General features: G+C 47.7%; 1 protein-coding gene and 1 non-coding gene across 2 annotated transcripts in view; one reads left to right on the top strand and one right to left on the bottom strand.

Moving 5' to 3' along the window:
* Nucleotides 1–273: 273 nt before the first annotated feature.
* The window catches only part of LMX1A (LIM homeobox transcription factor 1 alpha), a 152798-nt gene continuing 128243 nt past the window's right edge, over nt 274–24828 (bottom strand). The window contains exons 5-9 of the mRNA XM_030848241.2: nt 11252–11424; nt 8267–8344; nt 6755–6824; nt 4644–4814; nt 274–2682 (exon numbers count right to left, since the gene is read on the bottom strand). Of these exons, the coding sequence (XP_030704101.1) occupies nt 2522–2682; nt 4644–4814; nt 6755–6824; nt 8267–8344; nt 11252–11424 (653 nt within the window). The 3' untranslated portion in view covers nt 274–2521. The remainder of the gene's footprint in view (nt 2683–4643; nt 4815–6754; nt 6825–8266; nt 8345–11251; nt 11425–24828) is intronic.
* Nucleotides 17694–17823, top strand: LOC115847974 (small nucleolar RNA SNORA33). The gene has a single exon (XR_004037548.1). It is a non-coding gene; the product is annotated as a small nucleolar RNA SNORA33 (small nucleolar RNA).

Here is a 24828-nt window from a genome sequence, read left to right as displayed (position 1 = left end):
TGAGTGTGTCTTCTGGTCTTCCAGCCACACTGTTTCCTGACTCCTTTCCTCCATGAGCATAATCTTTGCCTATCCACACATCGCACTGAAACTTGTTGAGAATGTTGGGAGAATCTATCAGGGGAGCACACTGTCTGTTGCTCTGACCCTGTCCCTGGCAAGGCACCTGCCTTCAGTCCTGTGTGGAGAATCTTTCTCCTGCCCCGTGACTCTGCTCTGACTTCCAAGTAAATGCTCCCACAATGCGAACCACAGCTGCTCTGCCTCGAGTGAACTTGCTGGTGAGGGTGGAGTGTTGCCAGTGCCTCCTTCTGGAGGGGTGTCTGTAAAGAGTGAGGTCTCTGAGTCCATCTTGGCAGGAGGGTAAAAGCCGCTTTCTCCTTCTGTTTTGCTGTCGTCACTTAGTCACGCTTTCCCTTCATGCAAAGCTTCCCCCGCTGTTGACAAAACATCCTGGTCCCCCAACCCCCAGCCCATCACCCCTGCCCCTGAATAAACACCAGCTCATTTGTAAGAGGTTTTTAATTTCACCTTGGTATGCCATTAAGGAGTGGAATAAGGATCTCTATTCATTTTCCCTCACAAAATATCTGCTACTTTTCTCCAACTGATCCTCTCACCATGGAAGCCTGCGGAGCCATATAGCATCTGCATGATTTTCACTCAACAGACTGGTTTGGGTTTCTGGGTGGTTTGCATAAATTATAAAAAAGAGCACAAAAATCATACAACATCGACTCTACCATAAGGGGGCGTGTTCCCTCTGGCCGTGCAGAGAGTGATGGAGACAAGTAGCTGTGTCCGAAGCTCTGATGACTGGTGACATCTCTAGGAGTGAGGCCAAACCTGTCCCAGCCTCTCTTGGAGGAGTCCTCCGTCTTCCCCATCAACTCATTCTGGTTTCTCAGGAAGCCTCCTATCACAGAAGTAGCCCATCCTAGCACCACAATTGGAGGACAGGGTGTGGAACTGTCCCTGTGTACAATGGCAACTGGGTCTTCTGTGCTCGGCGGCCCGGAAAGTGAGCCGGAAGGAGGAGCCCTGTCTTTCCAACTGGACCCCCTCCGCCTCTGCGAACTCCAAGAGGTTGTTAGCAAACAGAGCGTCTGGAAAAGGAGTCAGCACAACTTCTTATGAAAAGAGCCAGACAGGACAGATAGGAACTATTTCAGGCTTTCTGGTCCACATACAGTCTATTGCATATTCTTCTCCTCTTTGCTTTTTACAACCCTTTAAAAATGTAAAAACTCTTCTTAGGAGGCAGGCCATAAAACACAGGCCTGCGGGCTGTGGTTTGCCAGCTCCTGGTCTAGAACATGACGATGCCCTGTCCAACCCATCCGTCACAGCCTCCTTCCCATCGAAGGCCTCTGGCATCCCCCCAAGCTGCCCTGAGCTGGTATCTGCAGTGCAGCCTTTGCAGAAGGGACCGTGGCAGGCAGAGTTGCCCTCAGGTTCCTGCTCTGCAGCCCCAGGTATCCTCCTTTGCCAAGTGGCTGGTCTGGTTGTATTTTAAGCAAATATCAGATATTAGTCTCAGCCCTGCTCATGTGTCCTGGGGTTGAATGAAGCCTCAGCGTCCCCAGTGAGGTAGGTACATACTATCAGCCTCGTCTCACACTTGCAGATGGTGAAGTTCAAGAGCAGAAGTGACTTTCCCAGCACTGCCCATCAGCCACATGTCTGAATTTCAAAGAAAGCCGAAGAATCTAGGCTTTACATTTTCTAAGGACGTGATCAGGGATTGTTCTGTCCCACCCAAGCCCAGTGATTCCACCTCAAACAGCGCAAGTCCAGAATCCACCAGTGAATACTGTCAGCCACACAGAGCTGCTCTCCAGACCTCAGTGACACTCTCTGAAAACAGAACGAACTCAAGCACTCAAAGCTACGGGGCCTCGGTGGAGCAGCGCTCTCTGCCCTGCCTACAAGTCTCTTCAAACTCAAAATAAAGTTTATAAAAGTAAATTATCTCATTTTATAACTTAAGTGCATCAAGCATTTCCTTAAATATAGTTCACACTGAAAATAAAGTTACTTTTTGCTGTACAGTTGGTGTCTGTTATAATTAGGAATAAACTTTGATGATAAAGTATGAAAGGTTACACACTCACGCACACATCTATCTACCTGTCTGTCTGTCTGTCTGTGGGTGTGTGGATGGGTAGACATATGCACCTCTTGAAAAGAGCTTCCCCAAAAATGGCGGGAAGTTGTTAGGGGTCTCTAGGTATCTAGTTTGCATGAAAATGCCTATATTTAAAATCCCTGTCCTTAACGATAAACACATCTTCATACCTAACACTAAGACTCTTATTAGAAACGTTAAACTATGCAATCCGTAATGTATTCAGTCTTTGGAAATGCCGAGCTACACCATATCATTATACAACAGCATCCCGGACAAAACTCCCTCCCCAACCCACCTCTTCCCTGCCTCCCCATCCTAAAGCCAGCTGACCCCTCATGTAATGCGGTTGTTCCAGAATGGGAGCCTAGCCGGAGAACTCGAGGGGTGAACTCAAGAGGTGAAGTAAGAATTCTGCATGGAATACAGGTGGTCAATGGGGTTTCCCACTCTGGACTGCAGGGGCCCGGCTTCTGAGGTTGCTAGGAAGCAGTCACCCAGGTTACTGAGAGAGGTGTCATCACTGTCCAGGTCGTGGAAAAGGGGCTCAGCACCTGAAATGGAGAGGAAACACTGGCATGAGGGTCTGGAAGGAGGGACTCATTCAGTGCTGGGAAATTCAGCGGAATTCAGCCAGCGTGGTCTGAGCACGTCCCCCAGGGGGCGCTTTCTACTGGGTGCTGGGGAGGGGGTGGGGGAGGGTAGAGCTACATAGAAGAGTAGGAGCGGGCATAATCCCTGTCCACAAAAGATCTCCTTAGGGGGGCTCACGTCTACAACCGAAAATAATATGAACTAGGATATAACAAAGTGCTAAACTGAGTGCAGCATAAGCAAATGTCAGAATGTCTAGACGGTGAGGGTGGGAAGTGGGCAAGACATAGCACCACAGGCTGGAGAGACAGGGGCAAGGGCTTCTGGAGGACTTTGGCCACAAAACTGGTTCTTGAAGGAGGGATGGTAAGAAAACAAACATCAGCTCTGAGAGTGATGCACACGAAATCTCCGGTGATAACACCTGTCCTTTCAGATAGCACAAGTATACTGAGTGCCGGCTGTTTCCCCAGATTTGTACTGCAAAGGAAAGGGAGGTTAGGTGCCCAGACTCAACTAATGTACATCTTTGACCAAAAAAAAAAAAAAAAAAAACAGGAGGGCAAACTGAGCAACAGCTGGGGGACCACTGTGACCGGAACCTTGAGGATGTATGTTTCACCTCTACTTCAAGTAAACGGGAAAGATGAAAACTGCAGTTTATAAAAATGGTCATGTGGCTTTACTTATTCATTTTACGGAAGGATTCATCACAGGAGTCCTTTATGTAACAAGACCCCCAGGACTCTGAAAATGTAAGAATTTGCAAAAAAACCCAAAAAGTCATTTGCCCTGATTTTGCATAGTGGTGAAGACAGGTACAGACCTTACCTGAGTCTTCTAAGGGAGCAAAGAGAATGGTGGTCACTGGAGCATGCATATACATATATCTGTGTGTGTATGAATGAATGAGGTTGGTCAATGACGTTCCTGCACATGGCTGGATCTTGATAAGTGTTTGCTGAATGCATCACATGGGAAGATAGGGCTGATTTTAACATTATAGATAATTTTTTTTAATGAAGGCAAAAAAGAAGTTGATAATCTGTGCACTGAGGCATATATCTCTGATACTAATGTTTTGAAGGCTTGCGGAATAAAACATTATTTTTAGCTATCAGGGTTAACAATTGCAGATTTCACAGTACAGATGAATGTATTACATAGGCCACTTACCTTCTCTGTATAAAAATGCAGTGGCCTATGTTTGGCACTGAGATTGAACTTCAGCCTTCCACTCCAGAGCTTGCCCATCCCATCAGGGTGCCCAGGCCCCAGCTTCTGTACATCAGCTTAAGCAGCAAACTGGGAAAATGGGGGAGTCTCAGCTGTCCCCGTTCCCTGTGTTTAAAGCAGCTCTGTTTTGGCTGGGGTGAGACCGGGAGGAGATATTTTTCACTTCACAAGTCAGTTTATGTTTCAGGGATTACATTAGAACACCTACTAGTATCTATAATAGGAGAGTCCAATTCAAACATCTGTTTTCTGTGCTTTTCAATATATTTTTTTCTTATGTGAGAGTTCTCATAATTAAGGCCTCTGCCTATATCACTGCTGATAATGCTTATGAACATGTAAGTGTGGTACCTGGCATGAAATGAAAGACTTGGGAAGTTCAATCCCAACAAACAGGTCTACAATGAAAACCCAACCTCCTATTCAAACTAACAAATAAGAAGCTTCGGGAAAAAAAAAGAAGCTTTGAAAAGGAGAATAAATGGAAGCGTGACTAATGTGTACATGTGCTGGTCTTTCTTCTGGAGCCATCAGTTGGGTGATTCTAGCAGTATTTTGTGGGACACTCCTTCTGCTTTGGAACTTTAATGAGCATCTAGGAACTGTGTAGAGGTGTCTGGGAGGGGATGAAAAACTCACGCAAGCAAGTTGTGTGAGGTCCCTGCACGGCTTGAGTCCCTCTTACCATAGGGGTGCATGTGGTCTCCAGGCATCTGGGGTGGGGTGAGACCCTGTCGGAAGGGATCTGAGCTGTAGACGCTCTGCTCGATGGCCAGGAGCTGCTGTGGGGTGGGCAGAGCGGTGTAGGGGTTCATGATCCCTTCCATCCCAGCGCTCCCGCCACCATTTGTCTGAGCTGTGGGACAAAGAAGAAGACAGATGATTCTCCATGTGCAGGCCAGCATCACACGCTGGGAGGGAGGGAGGGCCACAGAACAAGCTCTGAACTTCACATGCCCCACTGGCTTGTGACCACACAAGTTGTCTGACCATGGCTACATCATTTTACTTCCTGGATCTTGGTTTCCTCATTTATAGAACGGAAGGGTTGAGGTGACATCAGTGGCTCCCAGTCTGTGCCCTGCCAAGGGCCATCAGGGATTGCCTTGAAGGATAGGCATGGCGGGTGTTGTACTTGGAGAGCTTCCTTGAACTCCATCACTAAAACAAAGGCGTTTGATGCTACACACAGGCTTGGCAGCCAATGGAGTGGATGCATCTAAAGAGGCTTCCAGCATTACCCCACTAGGAGTCCGTCCGTCAAGTGGGGTTCACGACACCGGCCCAGCGGACCTCGTGTAGCTGATACAAAGACTCCATGAGATCGTGTGTATGTGCTTTGGAATGACAACTCGCTACACTCGTGGACCGAATTTTATCAGAAAAGGAGGACTCTGTTCCGGCCTCCACATCCTGCTGTGGTTCTCTGAACACAGTGCCATTAACTCTCAGGGACTCAATCTGCCACCTTCTTAAGTCTACCCTAGGAGCTGCCCATAGAATTCTTCAAAGTTCCAAGCACTAGGAGTTTGTGTTCTCATAATGCCTTGATGAGTTCTCCTCCCTTTGAGCGTGTTGACCTATATGGAGTCAACTTACATGGGTCCTCTTAAAGCCCTCTGACACCTGTGACCCTCTCTGAGGTGCACAGTGCCGTGTGATAGGACTAGCAGGCCCCATTCCCCTACCCTAGGGATGTGAGCCTGAGGTGCAAAGAGACAGAAAGACAGGTCCCAGATCTCCAAACAGCATTGGGAGGTGGAACTGGGGCAGATTCAGGTCTTCTGACCAGCTCGCGGCTCCACCCTGCCCCAGGGCCCATGCCCTTGCTTCACTTCTCTCCCAGAGCATCTATCTTGCCATTAAGATACTGTCTGGCCTAGAACGTCAAAAGCAAAAAGAACCCTTGACTGCAAGAGTCAAATTCTCGTTGGAGCCTAGCCCAGGTATCAAGCACAGGTAAGGTCCGTGCAAGGACAAGGGGCTCTGTTTAGAGGTCAGACAACCAATGTCACATTCCACAGCCTTCCAAGTGTGGTCCAAGGCTGGCAGCAATGAGAGCTTGTTAAACACGCAGACTCTCTGGGCCCACCAAGACCTTAAGAATCAGAACCTACACATTACCAAATACCAGGTGATCTAGGTGCATGTTAAAGGGTGAGAATCCTTGCTCTAGGGTACAAAGAGACCACTCAGGTAACGCTGCTGGACAGCTGAGATGGGGAGGGGGCAGCGCACATCCCTTTAAGAATGACATTGTTCTAATATAGTTATTCTTGCTTTTTTTCTCTTAACTTCCTTGAAGGGTCCCACAACCTGTCCCTCTTCACACCCTCCTCAGTCCCCACACCACCCCTATTAAAAACAACAACAACAAATGGAGGTAAGTGTGAGTTAAGGCAGCGTGGCCGAGCAGAACTCAGAATCAGAGAGACAGGTTCCAGCCCCAGTTCCATCTCTCATTGGTCTAGGACCGTGGTTGCCTGGAAGGAGGAGGGCCACGTGGGATGAGAAACTGGGCATGTCTTTGACCCTGTAGGTAGGCCTGACACAGTGCCCTGACACTGCAGCAGGGCCGGGCAAAGGGGCTTTGCATGAGGGTAGGGCCACCTCCAATCCGCAGTTCTGGACCTGCAGAACCCTCTCACAGTCCTGATGGTTTGGTCCTCCCTGGAAGGTCCCATCTCCCAAGCAGGTGTGGACTGGGCTTCACGGAGCTCAGAAATGTCACTCCGAGGGCTGGGTGGTTGGAGGCGTCTGGCAGGAGAGGCCTGGCCGGGAGAGGCTCCAGCTTACCGGAGCTCAGCCTCTGGGTGTTCTGTTGATCTTGCTGTTGCTGCTGCTGCCGCCGGGCCAGCTTCTTCATCTGATGAGGGGAGGACCACAGGATTAGAAGTCAGGGGGCCTGCAGCAGGTTCCTGCGGCTAGGCCAGGGGGAAATGGCTCGTGGGTAAAGCAGAGGGACCCCTTCCCCTGCTTTTACTCAGGAAAGGAGCCACACTTCAGGAACAGCGCCTGGAGCCCGCCCGATGCGTGGTGGCTGAGGGCTTTTTACACCGCAGCCGTGGAAAGACAGCTGGCTGGGAAGCAACAGTGTGGCTGGTCTTAGCAGGAAGAGGGATTTCCTCTCAGTGCTTATGTTGTGACAGTTATATGTGAGGGGATGTAGGGTCTTCAGCCCAGCTTAGATGTGCAGCAAGGGCCTGCTGACAGGGTATGATTTGGGATGAGGCTGGTCCCCCTAGTCCCCTATCTGCTGGTCCTTGTGGCAGAGACTCCTACCAGGAGATGCACGCCTCTAGGTAAGGAGCTTGACTCCCAAAGCAACCTGTTAACACACAGACTTCCCAGAAGGAACAATGTAACCCAATGTTTCTCAAACATTGGAACATTAGGGTTCCATGAGACATTAGCATACATTTTGAGTGAGTGTGTGTGTGTGTGTGTGTGTGTGTGTGTGTGTGTGTGTGTAGGGAACACTAGATTTTTTTAAATCTAGTGTTGTTGTTTTTTTTTTAAATTCTTTACTGCGAGATTTCTCAGACCTTCAAATATGCTCTCTGCTTATGAATCCATAGGCTATAGGTCCTCTCAAACCTACGGAACCATGAAATCCTCTCATAGAAAGGACCATGGACTACACACCAGCAGCCCTGGTGCGAGGAATTCAGTGAGGGAAATGATATCTTAACCAATCATTTCACCCGCTAAAGATCAGGGCTGTAGAGAACTGGGCCACTAACTCATGCATGTACACAGGTAGGAGAATAAATAAGTAAAGGTCTAAAATAAGTAAAAGACCACGGCAGGGGGATGCAGACCTTGGTAGGATCCAGCAGACAATAGGATGGTTTGGGCCTATATCAGGGAAGGGTGGGGCACTGGGAAAGGTGAGTCAGGGCGTCCATTCCATGCGCCATAATGTTGTCTTAGACCTATCATGTGGGTGCTATGTAGGTTTCCCTCTGAAGCTTCAAAGGAACTCTGGTATCTGTGTTAAATGAATGGGAATTAAAGAACCTGCTTTTACCAAAAGACACAGAAAGGCATTTCTTCATGCAGATGGCTGTCCAGATTCACAGTCACAGCCACTAGGAAAATAAAGTCCATCTCACTAAAACAACTGCCCCGTCTCTCCCCCTTCTGCAGGGCTGCTATAGCTGAAATGACTGCTGAGCACAAAATTTCTGAATCAAGAGAACTATTCTATCCAATGAGTTGAGGTTAGAAAATCTGCTGGCAAAAACAACGTCCTACTATTGTTTCAGGAAACCGGCCCCACAGAGACAGAAGTAAGAAGCAGATTACCTTAGCTCTCTGGTTCTGGAACCACACCTGAACGACACGGACGCTCAGCCCTGTCTCTGCAGCCAGAGTCTCCCTCACCTTGAAAAAATGGAACGTTAGAAATATAGAAACATTGGCACCTCAGAGTAGAAAGCAGAACGTTCCCTACGTGGTGCACGAGGAGGCCAACAGGCTGCATCTTCCGTAGGAGCTGGCGAGTGTTCAGTGTTCAGCGAAATCCCAAACACAAGAACATTGCTCTCCTTCAGGCGGACAGAAGGTCCTTACCCAGGTAAATGAAGAGAAGAATAAGCATTAATTTTGATGTGCATTCCAAGAGGTGTTCCTGGGTTTCTCTTCCTCTGGAAACTAGGCCTTCAGGTGGTTCTTAGATATTAGCAAAATCTATTGCTGTGTTTTTAGCTGTATGCCAGGCATATGCATTAACCTACTTAAGGAGAACTGAGGGTGAAAACGACTTTGCAAAAACAAATGGTTCTCTCTTGCTCTCTTCTCCTGTCTACATTCACTGACTTAAATTTTTGGTTTTGTCTCTCATAGCTTTAGGTCACTTTGGGTGTTTCATGAATATTCATATTCACTGTGAGCCTTGCCCGAAGGAAGTAAGTCAAGAGCCATCTGGGATCCGACAGAGCAAGAGAGACAGTGCTGATGCGGGGACATGTCCTGGGACTGTGAAGAGACAGGACCATCAGGGTCCCTATTATGAAGACTCGTGTTTCAACATCTGCCCTCTATACAGGCATTTGGTGAGGGGCTGGCAGAGTGGCTAGAAGGGAAGGGGGAAGAAGCACAGATTTCCCAAGAGTGGTCCTGAGAGACACCGTCCCCTCTTGGTTAGATTCTGAGGAGATGAGATGGTAGGAGCTCCTTGAATAAACACAGAAGTCGAGCAAGCTGGAGCCCTTGGGAAGTGCTCATCTTTATCATGCCACTGGGGGTGAGGCTTAGAAGCAGGATAATTAGAGAAGATTTTACAGGCACATCCTTCTGCAACGCCAACTGAAACAGCAGTATGCCCAGGGGCCCACGTCCACCTGCTGAAACCCTATCCACCCTTCAGAGGCCCAGCTCAAAACCCACCTGTTCCACAAAGCCTTGCCTGACCCCCCAGACAGAGGCGGCCTTTCTCTTCTGGCAGCTCCTGGCTGCCCCTCTGTTCTGGTCCTCAGAGCGTTCTCCCCAGTGTTCCAGTGTACACATCTCCTCCCCTCTGGTGGCCTAGACGCTGCCCGGGAACAAGCACTGGGCACAGGCCATACAGAGGCTAGGAGTCCAGTACATGTAGAACAAGTAAACCAACGAGGAAGTGGGAACTGGTCCTTGCGCAGGTCTACCTTGGAGCTGTTGCCACTTTCTACCAGCTCTTCTCCCAGAGCTTAGAGGGCGGTGAGGGCAGGGAAAGGAAGTCTTCTGCAGGTGGGAGAACATTTTTCAAAAGGCAGAAGTGGTGGGAGACTGTATTATCGTTCCTTCCCGCCCCTCCTCCATGGAGGGGTGTACGCCTCCCCCTGTACTCACAGTGGCTTAGCCACATGACTTGCTTTGGCCCATGGAATGTAAGTGGATGTGAAGTTGGTGATATTCAAGGAGAGCCATTCAGTGGGACTGCCCACTGTGACTTGGCCTCTTGCTTTCTGCCGTCGTCATGAGACCCGTGTGCCCCAGGTGGCCACTGCCCTGGACTCTTTAATGAGAGACCGGTGGGGCAGGCCTGAACCTGAGCCCAGCTGGGTCACAGCCAACCCACAGCCCAGGGGCAGGAAATAAATGTTTGCCGGGAGCCGCTAAGATTTTGTTTGTTATTGCAGCAAAAGCCCATTCATACAGAGAGGGAGGCGTGCTAAGGGATGGGATGCTAGCGATGGATGCTAAGAAATTTAAAATGTCTTTCTTCTATGAATTTCAATTCAATTTCAAGAAAGCTTTCTTTTCTTATTTTTATTGCATAAAAGACAGTACCCAGCATACGGCAGGGAGTCCATAAATGGTGGGTACTTAATAAGCGGACACAGTTATTTGTGGCAGAGACTACTAATTGTCTCCAATATCCATTCTCTCCTTCCTCCTCTTAGCAATGTTATCGCCAAGTTTTAGCAAGGCACACGGACACCCAGATAGACTCATTTCCCAAGTCCCCTTGCAAGAAGTACAACCTCAGGATTAAACCCTAGCCAACACACATGAGTGAACGTGATGCAAAAAATCCCAGGGTATGTCCCTAAAAGGGCAGCTGCTTGCCCCGACTTTCTCTTTCTCCACCATGGTGGCTGGAAGAAATGGTGACACCTGGAGCAGCCCCTTGGACCCATGGGATGGTAACAGAGCTTCTCGGCCAGTCTTGGATTGCTTATCTCTGGACTGTGATGTAAGAAAGACATACACTCCTATCTCATTAAGTCACTGTATTATTATTATTTTTTTTACGTAACTCTTCACAGCAGCCCTATCTGTAACAGCCCCGAGCTGGAAACAACTCACATGCCCATCAACAGGTGAATGGTCAAACAGCCCATGGTATAGCCATGGAATACTATGCAACAACAAAAATGGATGAACCACAACACAGATGAATGTCACAATCACCACCTCAAGCAGAACAAACTGGACCGAAAAAGAATACATGCTACAAGCCACTGTATTTTTACTGTGTTGTAACATTTCGATCTATATCCCAACTGGAACCTCTTATTGTTATTCTCCCCATTGCTCTCCATGAAATGAAAGGTATGAGCAAGTAGCCAGTTGGAGTGGGTATGCATACCCCAAAGCACAGGGAGATTCTACCATGACCCCGGCCACAGCTGCAGTGATCCCTGGAGTCTCCAACGGGGCTCAAGGCCACATGCCCAGACTCTGTCTGAACAGCATCTCCCACCCTGACCCCCAGGTGCACAGTGACACCCCAGAGGAGTCCAGGGTGCACACAGAGAAGAGGAGCCTCGTCCCCTTTCCTCCCTTCTTCCCCCCTCCCCACAACCATACCTTCCTGCACGGCTTGGAGGATACTTCAAACGAGGCCTTGAATGCTCTCCTCTGTTGGGTTGTCAAGATGGTTCTGGGACGTTTAGGGCGCTTATGGTCCTTGCCATCCTCAGTGGCTCCTTTCCCTGCCCCATGGGCTGACTTGCAAAGACTTTCTTCATCATCACTTTTGCCTGAAAGAAGCAGAAAATAACGTGTTGAGTCCCTTAAGGCCACTTCCTGGAGTTGTCTGTTATTCCATAACAAGACACTTGGGTCCACGTTCCAAGGATGACTTAAGACATGAATGCAACACCCTGTGTGATACTGATCCCAAAGCCCCCAGGAAGGGCTAAGGAAAAACTTCTAAAACGTGGAGACAGGAACCAGGAAGTCCACCATCACAGCTCAGGATTTTCTCTCGGGAGGCTCTCCTAGCTCCACGTTTACTAGTTGTGTGACCTTGGGCAAGTGACTTAACTCTCTGTGGCTCAATTTCCTTATCTGCAAAATTGAGATATAGGAGTACCTACTTCATTGGGGTTGTTGTGAGGATTAAATGAGTTTATCAAGAAGGCACTTAGAAGGCTGCTTAGCATATAATAAATGCCCAGTAAGTGTTGGTGGTTAATATTTCTTAAATGTCATTTTTCAACTCTAGACCTGGATAAGTTATATATAACTTCCTAGATACTATGTCTGAAATTCTAGCCACTGCCAGGATGTAGAAAACAATACTGTTTAAAAGGCCACAGAAGACCAACATTAGACTACGTGCAGGTACAGATAACACAGACAGTTAGTCAAAACTGCCTGTCTATAAAATAAATAACTCTCTATTAAAGTGACTGTATTTATCTATATTTACGTGAATTATTTCAACTCTATAAGCAGTGATCAATACAAGCAGTAACTTGAAGGAAATAAAGCCTTCAGTATATATGACATTCTTTCTCAGGCTACCTCTTGTATCCCACAGACTTCACACTCCTAAGAAGGTGCTTCTAGGATCTGGGAAATACCCATGTGAGAGAGACTCCTTACTACTTTCAGCATTAAAAGTCATAGGCAGTTGTGTGCCCACATTACCCTAATGAGACCCTCATTTCTCTCTGGGTCTTTACAGAGCTCAGCTGCCCTCTTTCCTCCAGTAAAAACCTTTGTCCCAAGAGCTTCCCCAGCTCCAGTCCCCTGATTCTGATCCCCTTCTGGACACTTCAAGAAATCCAAGATGGGCTTCCCTGGTGGCGCAGTGGTTGAGAGTCCGCCTGCCGATGCAGGGGACACGGGTTCGTGCCCCAGTCCGGGAGGATCCCACATACCGCGGAGTGGCTGGGCCCGTGAGCCATGGCTGCTGGGCCTGCGCGTCCGGAGCCTGTGCTCCGCAACGGGAGAGGCCACAGCAGTGAGAGGCCCGCATACCGCAAAAAAAAAAAAAAAAAAAAATTCTTCATCCCACCCTCCTCTGGAAAGATGCTCTTTGCATATAATGTTTTAGTTTAGACTTTAGTTGAGTTCTAACTTTTGGCTCTACCAGAGACAAAAAACCTTGTTTTATCTGAAAAAACAATGGCTAAGATTCTTTTCTCTATGAACTTTTAGGCATACAATTTGAACGTGAAGGAAGACGAACCTCTGAGTTCCTTGAGGGCACAAGCCTTGCAATATAATTGAACAGGGTCTGACATAGGCAGACCTAGGTCTCCATCCAGCTCTATCCCTTGTTTTAAGTACAGCCCTGTGCAAGGGACATCCTGCACTGAGCCTGCACTGGAGACAAGAATACCCACCAGGGGGTGGCATAGGAGTAGTGCTGCTGTGTGCAAAGCAACTAACACAGAGGCACAGAGGAGGCTCTTATTAGATGTTGTGGGAAGGATGTCTTTTCCCCTCTGCCTCACTCCCCTTGAGAGTACAGACAAAAAAACCCACAAGATGAATGAAGAAGAGATTAAAGAAGAATCCTCCTGACAAGGAGTGGCCACTCTGGCATCTTCAATTCTTAGGCTGCTCTGTCCTTGATGGGAGTGGGGGGGATTCAGTAAGCTGATCTCAGTCAGACCTCCGTATTGAAGGGTATTTAGGATCTTTCTAGAGGGAGGTTTTCAGAATGGCAAGGAAAGAATAAGCATGTAAGAACTAAAGCCTTAGGGAACTAAGAAGACCCCACAAGAGAAGAAAGGTAGAAAAAAGGAGGCCACTGACTATGCAGATATGCAGATTCATCCTTGCTGGGCCCTACCTCATGCTGCTCAGAGAACCCCCCACCCCCAGAGCCCAGTCTTTAGTGACGTCAGTAATTCTCTCTGTTGGTGGATTCTTTGGGGTCAAAAGGATGCTCCTCTGGTACTGGTGATGCCTTCAGTAATATTTCTGAGGAAACGTGGCTGACACCCCATGCCAAGGATTGTGTAGATCTCCTGCAAGGCAGGTGATTACAAGGAACTGAGTCTAGAACAAATAAGTGAGAAGTCCAAAGCACAGAATTTACTTTAAAATGCAATTGTGGGCTTCCCTGGTGGCGCAGTGGTTGAGAGTCCGCCTGCCGATGCAGGGGATGCGGGTTCGTGCCCCGGTCCGGGAAGATCCCACATGCCGCGGAGCGACTGGGCCCGTGAGCCATGGCCACTGAGCCTGCGCGTCCGGAGCCTGTGCTCCGCAACGGGAGAGGCCACAACAGTGAGAGGCCCACGTACCGCAAAAAAAAAAAAGTGCAATTGTATCATCTTCAGAAACCACTTGTCTTATACCAGTTTTGTCCTTGAAATGGTATCTGCAAACATCTCACGGGGTCAGTCTGATTCTTTTACAGTCACATAGCTTGATGCAAATGTATATTGATGACTAGGGTGATGTAACTAATGAAAATGCAAAATCTAAAATAATGTGGATTCCATGGTAATGGCTCATATATGTTGACGACATTCAGGAAAACAAGATGGCACAGTGTCCACAGCATGGGCTCTGGAGCCGTACTAACTCGGGTTTCAATTCTGGCCTTGCCGGTTATGATGTGTGATTCTGAACAAATCCCCAAGACTCAATTATCTCATCGGAGAAAGTAACAGTGTTGTTGGAATTACATCAGATGATGCATGGAAAGGGTTCAGCGCTGTCTAGAGTGTGATAGATGTTTATTAAATCATCATCATCATCATTTCAAAAGAAGGCATCTTAATCTGAGACCCATGTTTTCTGTTATTAACAGTTGCACATTGATGGGGGTTGGAGTTAAGGTTTTACACTACAAGCGTTCATTCCTCTCTCTTTGCAGATATGACCCTAGCTCACACTAAGGGTTGGTTTTATAGAAAGTGTGTGTGTGAGTGCTTGTGGGAAAGAAGGGGGGGTGGTAGTCGGGGGGCTGGTTCCAGAAGGAAGATGTGATTGCTGAAGTTTGGTCGGAGCCCTAGAAGTGGATGGCTGAGGTCCCTGATGTCTTCGTACTGCCTCTGGACTTACCCCAGCCTAAGATACATGCACATTCCCCAAGACCTGCTATCCCATCCTAGAACAGCAGAAAGGACCAGTGGGGGAAAGAGTCATCTCCTAGGGCAGCCCTTGGTGCCCATCTTGGGAGGATGTAAAGAGCATCACAGGCGACTGCTCATTCATTCTCTCTACATCCCTGTGAGAAGAGACAAAAACATCTGTTTTCAGAAGAAGAGGGAGGGGCGGAAGTGGGAGCAGAGGGAGGACGAGATTAAGATTTGTCTCTGGAGTGTTTCTATCGTTTTTGGGGGTGCATTTTCTTCTTCTGATTCCTCCTTTTTGCTGTTCAATATCTCTCTCTTCTGTCTGCTAAGGGCCCCATGTTGCCTTCCAAGAAGCCCTAGATGCTCTAGACCAGGCATCTACAAACTTGTTTTGTAAAAGGCCAGAGAGTAAAATATTTTACTCTTTGCAGGCCTTATGGCCTCTAGGGCAACCACTCAACTCTGCCACTGTAGTACGGAAGCAGCCGCAGACAGGACGAATAGGTATGGCTGGGCTCCAGTAAAACTCTATTTCACAAGCAGGCACCAGGCCGGATTTGGCCTGCATACCATAGTTTGCCGGCCCCTGCCCTAGACCTCTCCTGACCCGTTCTCCATCAAAACTTACATATCCTGTGTTCCAGGCTTTCACGCTCTGACTCTGGGGCAGGAAGCACTGCTCATCTGCTACACTGAGTCAGGGATTAGCAGGGTCTGAAGTGTCCTCTCCCACAGTCAATAACACATAGACATGGAATGCCTCCAACCAAACAGTCACCACCATGGAATTTCAGGTGTCCTGGCAGATCTGAGCAAGAGAAACTCTGAAGACAGAGGAATGGAAGGCCTTTGGGCATTTCCCAAAGTGCAGACAGATGTCACGACCCAGCTGCCAAGGGGAATGCAGACCATCGCTAACCGTCACCCAGCTTCCGTCTGCCGGGTCGTAAATATTACGAGCATAGCAGTGCCCTCTGACTCCCTCGGGGAACTTCCAGACTGTTCAGGGAGGCTCCCATCTCCTCGTTCGGCAGGGGCAGGGCTGCCTGACTCTGATGCCAACTTCTCCATGAAAGCAGGCAGTGCCTGAAATATACACTTACTGATTTGTCCAAGAGAAAGGAAAGTTCTAAACGAGCCAGGAGATCTCTCCCCAGGGCCAGCAGGAGTACTGGTGAGCAGGAGATGCAGAAAAACCTTCCAACAGCAGAGACATCTCGGAAGCGGAAGGAGGGGCAGCCCCTCGGCATTGCCAGAGGCTCCCACACCCAGATGCAGGCCAGAGCGATCCCTCATAATTTAAGCTGACACCCCTCAGCGGAGATGAAAGGAACACCACTTGCTGTCTCCAGCAACAAATGTCAGCATCCCTGGAGGCCATTTAGACACAAACGCAGCATAAATCTGACTCCTAGAGGGGAAGTCCAGAGATTAAGTCTCCACGCACAGCCTACCAGGGTGAAATGAATTTGCTTGGCACAAAGTTGGAACATGTTTCTCAGGGCCTTTCTTTCCCATCTCTTGTAAAAAAAAAATCTGGAATGGCTCGGGGGCTGCTGCTTCCCGCTTGCCTGGTCCCCCCACTCATTTATGACATAAGCAATGGCAGATGAAAGACCCAGCCATGGTTTATGGCCCCGAGACAGGCTGTACTACCTGTGGGGCCTCACAGATTCATTTCAGGTTGTTGGAAAAATCCCAACAGCTCATAAACAGGGCAAGAGATATCAGAGCTTGGCCCAGGAGGCGACGGTGAAGGAGGAGGGCCAGAGACCCTCGTGCTAGGAAAGGGAGAGGCAGGAACAGGCCTCACATGCTTCCCACGTGATGGGCCTCATAAATGTCCTTCAGGCCGGGGGAGTAAGAGGAAGGGTCTGGGACTTGTGGTGGGTGGAGGGGGGAGGGAAAGAAGTAAGGGAGGAATTTATGAAGACAGAATATGTAGGAAACTATTTCAGTCGCTGCCCTGCACTGAATGGATCAGAATTCCATTCTCCCGGAGCATAACTGGATGCAAGGCAGCATTTCACATTCAAGAGGCAGTAGGTAAAGTTCCCTAGCATAGCAAAGTCCCTGCAGCTACTGTTTTGAAACTGCCTCACACAGAGTTCTTCAAGGAGGTCTCAACTCAGACCCAAATCAAGTTCCCGGAAAAGATTTGCCTTGCACCTGTTCACGTAATCACCCGTTCAGTAAGCATTTATCGTGGGCTCGTGTATCACGCACTGAACAAGGACAGTTCTGGGCTACAGAGATGATTAAGACTTGCCCTCTGTTCTCACAGATCCCAGATTAATAGGGGAGAAGGCTACAATGCCAAAATAATAGCTCTGCTTAGAGGACTTGGAGGAGGGAACTGGGAAGGTGACACAGTACAGGTGTCACTTGAGGTGAAAGTGAATGACAATGAACAGAAGTTGCCAGGCAGGAAAGGGCAGAGAGGGCGTTTTAGGTCCAGAGAGAACTTCTAACAGCATGGGAGCAAGACCTTGACCCGGGAAGCGAGGCTCATCCAATAGATGAGGTACATCCAATAGTACCTTGCATGTCATTAGGTACTCAGCACCCTGCACTGCATCGCAAGGGGATGAGTGAGATCTGAGATGACCCCTTGCTCTCAAGGAACAGAAAACTGTGTTAGAGTTAGCACGTGTGAAACAATAAATATAAAATAGTATTTGGTTATGCTCTTTAGGCACGGTATATATAGACAGGGAAAGGGGGGCAAGGATAAATTAGGAGTTAGGGATTAGCAGATACGCACTACTATATATAAAAGAGATAAACAACAAGGTCTTACTATATGGCACAAAGAACTATAAATTCAATATCTTGTAATAACCTACAATGGAAATGAATCTGTAGAAGTATATATATATATATATATATATATATATATATATAAAACACTGAATCACTTTGCTATACACCTGAAACTAACACAACATTTTAAATCAACTATACTTCAATTTAAAAATGTAGGCATAAAGCCAGCCAATGAATCTGCTTACCTGAATGTGTTTCTGCAGAAATTTAGAAAATGCTGGCAATAGGAAAGCCGTGTTACGAGCCTTAAAGACACTGACGTCTTTAAGGTCCCTGAAAATGGCTACAAGACAAAAAAAAAAAAAAAAATGTAGGCATATAGGAAAGAGAGGTGTCAAAGTGCCAGAGGAGCTAGTAAAGGCAGGAGCCTACATGCAAGGGAGGAGGGAGGCGTGGATCTGGAAAAGCAGAGGGGAGAGGGCAGGGGTTCTGAGAATGGCTCAGCCTTGAACTGGAGAAAAGGGGAGAGAATGGGCATGAGGGAGACCTCAAGGCCCTGGCAGAGGGTGCACTTCTGAGGGGAGAAGAAATGCAAGGTGGAGAGGCCACGTGGAGCTTACTGAAGGGGTCCTGATGTTCCAGAGCCGATGCTGTTAGCAATGGTGAGACATGGGGGGAGTTCTGTGTCTGGAGCTACACAGGAAAATTGTGGACCCAGAGCGCAGGGCACCATGGACCGGGAAAGCACAGACACCAGCTGCTAGACTGCTGTGTCCATGTGTGGGTGACACCACCAGGCCACCAGGTCCACTTTGCAGACTGGGGTGAGGGAGTCTCTCAGGTCTCAGCGCTAGACAAGGGCCCTGAAAAAGAAGAAGCAAATGCCCACATCCCAACCACCAGCTGTGTGCCAGGCCCCGTGTCCAGGGTAAACATTTCATCTCATCTCTGTGGCAACACAGCATGGCAGGCACTGGCGGAACTCCTCTCCTACCTAAGGAATAAACACAGTCTCAGAGAGTTTCAGGAACCTCCCCCAACACACAGGGCCTAGGTGGGATGGCCAGGTTTCACGCAAAGCTTGTCTGCTTCCAAGCCCAGGCCTGAGACACTCCTACAGGGAGCAGAGAAACAGGCTTTTTAACCAGCAAACCAGGCATAAGCAAATGACAGTCACCTGTGCACGTCCCAGCCCAAGAGTGGAGGCAATCTAGATGCTAGGTTGCCAAAGACCACGAAAAGATCACTCTTTATATCCAAAGAACATATGGAGTGGTGGAAAGTAACTTTAGCCATGAAATACGAGACTTGGACCCTAGTTCTAATTTTGCTACTAAGCTGTATACCCCTAAATGAAATTCCTCACGTTTCTGAGACTCAATTTCTTCATCTACAAGATGAAATTAAAAGCCCTTTCCCTTAGCTAATAGTTGACTGGGCTTCTTCACTTTACAATTGCATTATTTCATTGTTTCTATTCGAACAGTAGGAGGCAGGAAATGTGTTATTATGCAACCCCCCCCTTTTTTTTTTTTTTACCACAGATGAGAGATGAGTCAACCAGGCCCCACGGACGTGGGTGATGTTTGCCCAAGGGCACACAGCTGGGATGCTCCGTCTTCCACTCCCACTTCCCCTCTCCTGCCTAAGCTGCCTCTGGGGTTGCTGGATCTGAAGATCCAAGGATACCTGTGACTTGCAGAACATCAGGTGAGGCCCAACGGCAGGCAGCATCACTGTTATTAAAGAGTGAGGAAAGAAAAGGGAAGGCTTTCTGAGGGGTACGGATCATCCACTCACACTCTTGAGCTCCTGCTGGAAAAGCCATTCTTTTCAGTCCAAAAGGGACAGAGCTTAGTTTAAATCCAGGTTCCCCCCACTCCTACCCACCCTCCCCAGGCACCCCCTGCCACTGCGACCCCACTCAGGGACAGGGCACTAGGCATTTCAAGAGCAGGGCAGACAGAAGCCGAGCTGCTCTCCTGAGTCAGGCTGTGGGTAAAGGGTCCCAAGAAAGACACCTTTGTTCAGCGATGCCCACTGTGGATGGAGACTCCTGTGCCAGGCAGAGGGAGGGGAAGGCAGGTCAGAGCAAGGGCATCCAGCTCCGACATCCAGGCAGCCGCTCGAGGGGAGCTGGGTCTTCACTCTGGGAGTGCTGGCGCCTGCCACAGCCTGGACCCCTCTCCTTTTGCTTTTCTCTGCTGGCTGGTGCTCCTGAAAGGGAAACCTTGTGCCTGGGAGGTTTGTAGGGAAAAGAGACAGTATTGGTACTGACTGGTGGAATTACTGTGAATTTGCATCAGTTTGGGGTCTTTTCGCATTCAAAAAGGATTTGTGCTGGCATCTGCCGTGCCTCACTCCCTCCCCCCTTCTACACAGACACACACACTCTGCATCTTTTCTTCTCTTAGTTTTTCCGTCTCTTTCTCCTCCCCTTCCTAAGGAAAACGTGGCCACGTGCAACCCAAACTGCTAAGCAGAGGTGTACATGCTCAAAGCACCTATGCATAGATAGCTTTGTCATATACTGGAAATCCTGGTAATCGAGATATCAGCAGACACCTCTACCCCTACATCACTGTATTCCAATCAAGCATGGACGCATATACTAAATAAAAACCATAACTTGTTCGTTTGGATTCGGCTAGCCCCAGAGAAGGAGACTGGGAATCTCATAACAAGATGAATCAGACGTTCGGGGCTCTGCTCTCAGGCTCAATAAAAGCTCATTAATCCGCCAGCCCGATGGTTCACTAGGCACGGGTGTGACATGCATGACATTATATTCAGTTCATATTAATGAGGTTGGAGTGTGTTTGCTCCGATTTACGAACTGACTTAAGTGGATCAATACCATATCTCTTTGGAATAGTCCAATTTTGCTGCATTAATCACTAGTCTTCAGGAGGATAAAATGATCTGGGATGGGAGACAAAGGGTTAATTTTCTTTCCCAAGTAAAAAAGACCCAAACGAACAATCTTCTAGGTCAGCAGCAGTCCCCAGCCTTTTTGGCATCACGGACCAGTTTCGGGGAAGACAACTTTTGCACGGACGGGGCGGGGGTGGGGGGTGGGGGGAGTGTGTTGGGGGGAGAGCAGGATGGTTCAGGCGGTATGAGCGACGGGGAGTGGCAGACGGCTCCTTGCCCGCTCACCTCCTGCTGTGCAGCCTGGTTCCTAACAGGCCCCGGACCGGCCTGGGTCTTGGGGACCCCCTGCTCTAGGTTACTGCGGAGCTGGGGTGAATTGGCTCACACTCTAAATGTTATCACAGAAGTGAGTCCTCCCTGGACAAATTCACTTTGGACTTGACCACAGAGAGAATTTGCCCAGAGGACCACAGCTGATCTGAATGCCTGCCCCCTTGGTGGAGACGTCCTGGTTCTGCAGGCCCTCTGCTGGTTTGGAACGGCAGCCGAGGCCAATACCCAGCCAAGTCTGTGCCTTCAGACTCTAGACCATTCCACAAACTGCTGATAGGCTCAAAAGAGAAGGGAAAAGTGAAGTCAGACACCTAGTGAAGTCAGACACCTAGCCTCTGTTCTTATGTCCACCACTCACTCACCTGCTGTGTGACCTAAAGCAAATGACCTAACCTCTCTGAACCCCACCTTCCTAATTTGTAAAATCAGGGGAATAAAGATCTGCCAAGCTACCCTGATAGGATTATGAACTCAATAGTAGGAGTAAGTAAAAGCACTTTGAAAAAATTTTGTAAAATAGCATAAAAATGTAAGATTTTTAAATATTTTTATTCTCATTATGCATCTTGAGTGTTCATGAACTTACTGTATGTTTCCACTGACTGTGAAACTCACACTCCTCGTACGGAACCCCTGTCATTCAACAACTACATCATGAGTGTGCCTACTACGTACAGGCACCTTTCTAGACACAGGATAAGGAGTGAACAAGGTCCAGACAGCCTCTGCTCTCCTACCTCTAGCGGGAGAAGAGAGACAAGGAATAAAGAAACACATAATTTATTCTTTAACAATGTTAAATGCTAATAAAATAAAATCGAGCAATGTGTCAAAGAATGATTGGGGGCAGTGGGAGAAGCTTCTTTCGGTTCCATAATTCTGTACCACCAAGAAGATCCAAATCTATCTTCTCCTGAAGCCTCCGTCAACTCCTTCGCATGTCAATTTCTTCCCTTTCCACACACCTGGAGCACGTGTTTGTCTACCTCCACTGTTTTCATTACTCAAGTATATGCAAATTAGAAGACAATTTTATATGTTGCCTTACATTATTCTCCAACTATTTTAGCCAAAGACAATATTGCAAGTGCTAAGATTTTTTGAAAAAAAAAATTGCACTGGACTAATATAGAAATTCCGTTATGACGTACTCCCGGAGGCGCTACAGCAGAGTGGTTAAGAGCAGTGCTTTGGGCTTAAATATCAACATTTGCTCCATCACTTATTAGCTAGTAGTCTGGGCCAAGTTGCCTCTGCATTAAGTCTTGGTTTCCCATCTGTCCAATGGGGTTAATAGCACCTACCCAATAGGATAATTATAATAATGATATAGACAATTTATGTGCAGTATTTATGGCACTAAGCTCATGATAAGAACTTCACAAATGCTGTCTAACTATCATCATTATAATTTTGTGTACCTTCTATATAACCAGAATAAGCTTCTAGAAAACAAAGGTCAAATCTAAATCATCTTTGTATCCTCCACATACAATACCATGCTGAACACTCAGGAGATTAATAGTTTTAGTAGTTGGTGTCCAGTTAATACAGAATGAAGTGACGCACTGCACTAACAGGCGTGCTGCAGAGTCTTCCCTGTGTTTCCATTTTTCACAGATTTGTCAATGCCAACCAACTTCCAGGGGTTACAGAAATTATTATAGAATTACAAGCTACTTCCATACTTGGGGCTCAGCTGGAATGAAATTTACTTCCCTTAAACTACAATCTGTATTTCTCTTTCATGTTGATATCGATTCCACTGATGGCCCAGTTTCATCAGTACCCATCCAGTTATGCTTCCACAAGGAGAACAGGAAAGTGAGCCATGAAAAAGAAAAACCCAAAATACAATAACGAAGGATAGAAAGGGGAAGGAAGGAAACTAAAGAAAAGAAAATGGAAATGGGACAGAGGGAGGACAACGCTGTGGGGCAGGTACCATGCAATTTGTCCTCCCGCCATTCCTTAGGGGACCGGAAGGCACAGTCTCCAAGGGCAGCTGTGGGAAGGATGGGGCCCTAGGGCAGGAGGCCCTCAGCCCCTTCCAGCTGGGCTGTCTTTCCTAACTGAGAGAGCTTCAACAGACATTTCCATAGCCGTGATTTTTCACGGGTAAGAACACAGATTGGGTGAGGAAAACAAATATTTATCACAGGAAGAGCTTTCCCTAAATTAACTATCAACTGAGTATAACTGTGTGCAGTGAACTCCATTACAACAATCTGCAGAGTAGTTATGATTATTACCCGTAAGTGACGTTGTGTGTCCCAAGATGGTTTTGATATTGATGAAATCATTGCTAATAGCACCATCACGAATGCTTCGTGTAATTAGTTAGCCTTGAATTTCTTTTTTTTTTTTTAAAGAAGATGTTGGGGGTAGGAGTTTATTTATTTATTTTTGCTGTGTTGGGTCTTTGTTTCTGTGCCAGGGCTTTCTCTAGTTGTGGCAAGCGGGGGCCACTCTTCATCGCAGTGCGCGGGCCTCTCACTATCACGGCCTCTCTTGTTGCGGAGCACAGGCTCCAGACGCGGAGGCTCAGTAGTTGTGGCTCACGGGCCTAGTTGCTCCGTGGCCTGTGGGATCCTCCCAGACCAGGGCTCGAACCTGTGTTCCCTGCATTAGCAGGCAGATTCTCAACCACTGCGCCACCAGGGAAGCCCCAGCCTTGAATTTCTAACCCTAAAAACTCTTTTTGCAATCCCGTCATTACTTGTAAAGTATGGAGTTTACTGTTGATATGAGGATGGGAGGAAGAATACTGTTATTCTGAACCTAAGACCACTGGAATTCAAGTCTAAACTTGGTTCTCAAATCTGAGCACACCTCAGAATCATCTGGAAGGCTGGTTAGACGCAGACTGCTGGCTCCACACCCAGAGTCTCTGCTTCAGTAGGTCTGGGATGGAGTCTGTGACTTTTCATTTCTAATGATTTCCCAGGTGATGCTGATACTTCTGGTCCAGGAATCACACTTTGAAAATCACTGATCTAGAACATTCCTCCTTACCCCTACCCCTACCCTTGCACGCATACACAGGGAGGTCTGGCAATCATAACACATTCTTACTTTCAGCTAACGGAGGCCTTCAAATCTTTTCAATTACTCCAAATCTTCAGAGTAATTCCTGCCAGTTTTGATAATTAGGGGAGAATAAAATTATGATTTAAAATGTTTCCCTCTTTAAAAATAATGGTGTGCGAGTGTAAACCAGAAGTTGCAAACTAGCTACTTCGGCCTTGACAGTGTTGGCCCTCAAAGTATTTTTGCTTTTAAGTTGTTACATGAATTGGCAACATTAAGAACGACCAGATATTCAAATAGGGAGTAGAAAAGTGGTTGCCAAGGGGCTGGGAGTGGGGGAAATAGTGTGAGCCCCGTAAAAGGGTAGAAACTTCCAGATGAATAAGGTTTGAGGATCTAACATATAACATGGTGACTAGAGTTAATAACACAGTATTTTATAACTGAATCTTGCTAAGAGAGTTAAACTTAAACGATCTCACAAAAACACATTTTTAAAATAATAATGGTGCACACAGAGGAAAGGTGGGGTTGAGTGTGCAGTGACTTAAGGTTGACATGAGCAGGGACAGCCCTTGGTATGCGTCGTCTTGAAGTACCCTACCAAGCGTGGGGGTCAGATCTGCCTCTTTGTCAAGTGTCACGGCCACTAAACACCAAAGCCAGGGACACCTAAGCTGGTAAGAGAGCAGTGAGCCCCTACAAGGACTCGGGGATGATTCAGCTCTCCCTCACCCTCGTGTGGAGTTGCTCTCTTCCCCTCTATTTAGGATCGCCTCTTCCAGGATTGAAGCAAAGGGTCGGGCGGCCCTTCTGCTTGCCTCACCCAAATGATTCAAAGCTATGCACTGCTCACAAAAACACGGATGTCATCAGATGTGTCCATTTAGCTTAGTGTCCTAGACCAAGTCTTAAAATGAGTCTTCCCTTGCAGTCAGCTGTTTCATCTCTACTGATGCCAGTGAGAGCCGGGGCAAGAGGTTATCAGGAAGCTTGGCAATGTGGAAATACCCTACCATTACAGATACAGCTGAGCTTCGGGAAAATGTAGGTGGCTAATGGGCTGTAACAGCAGCTGCAGCTTAACCTTGCTATCGGGTTCTAAGCTAATATAGCTCC

This window comes from Globicephala melas, chromosome 1, assembly GCF_963455315.2.
Source record: "Globicephala melas chromosome 1, mGloMel1.2, whole genome shotgun sequence".
Classification (NCBI taxonomy): domain Eukaryota; kingdom Metazoa; phylum Chordata; class Mammalia; order Artiodactyla; family Delphinidae; genus Globicephala; species Globicephala melas.
The sequence above is the reverse complement of the archived record's forward strand: the minus strand, read 5'-3'. Positions and strand labels throughout refer to the sequence as shown.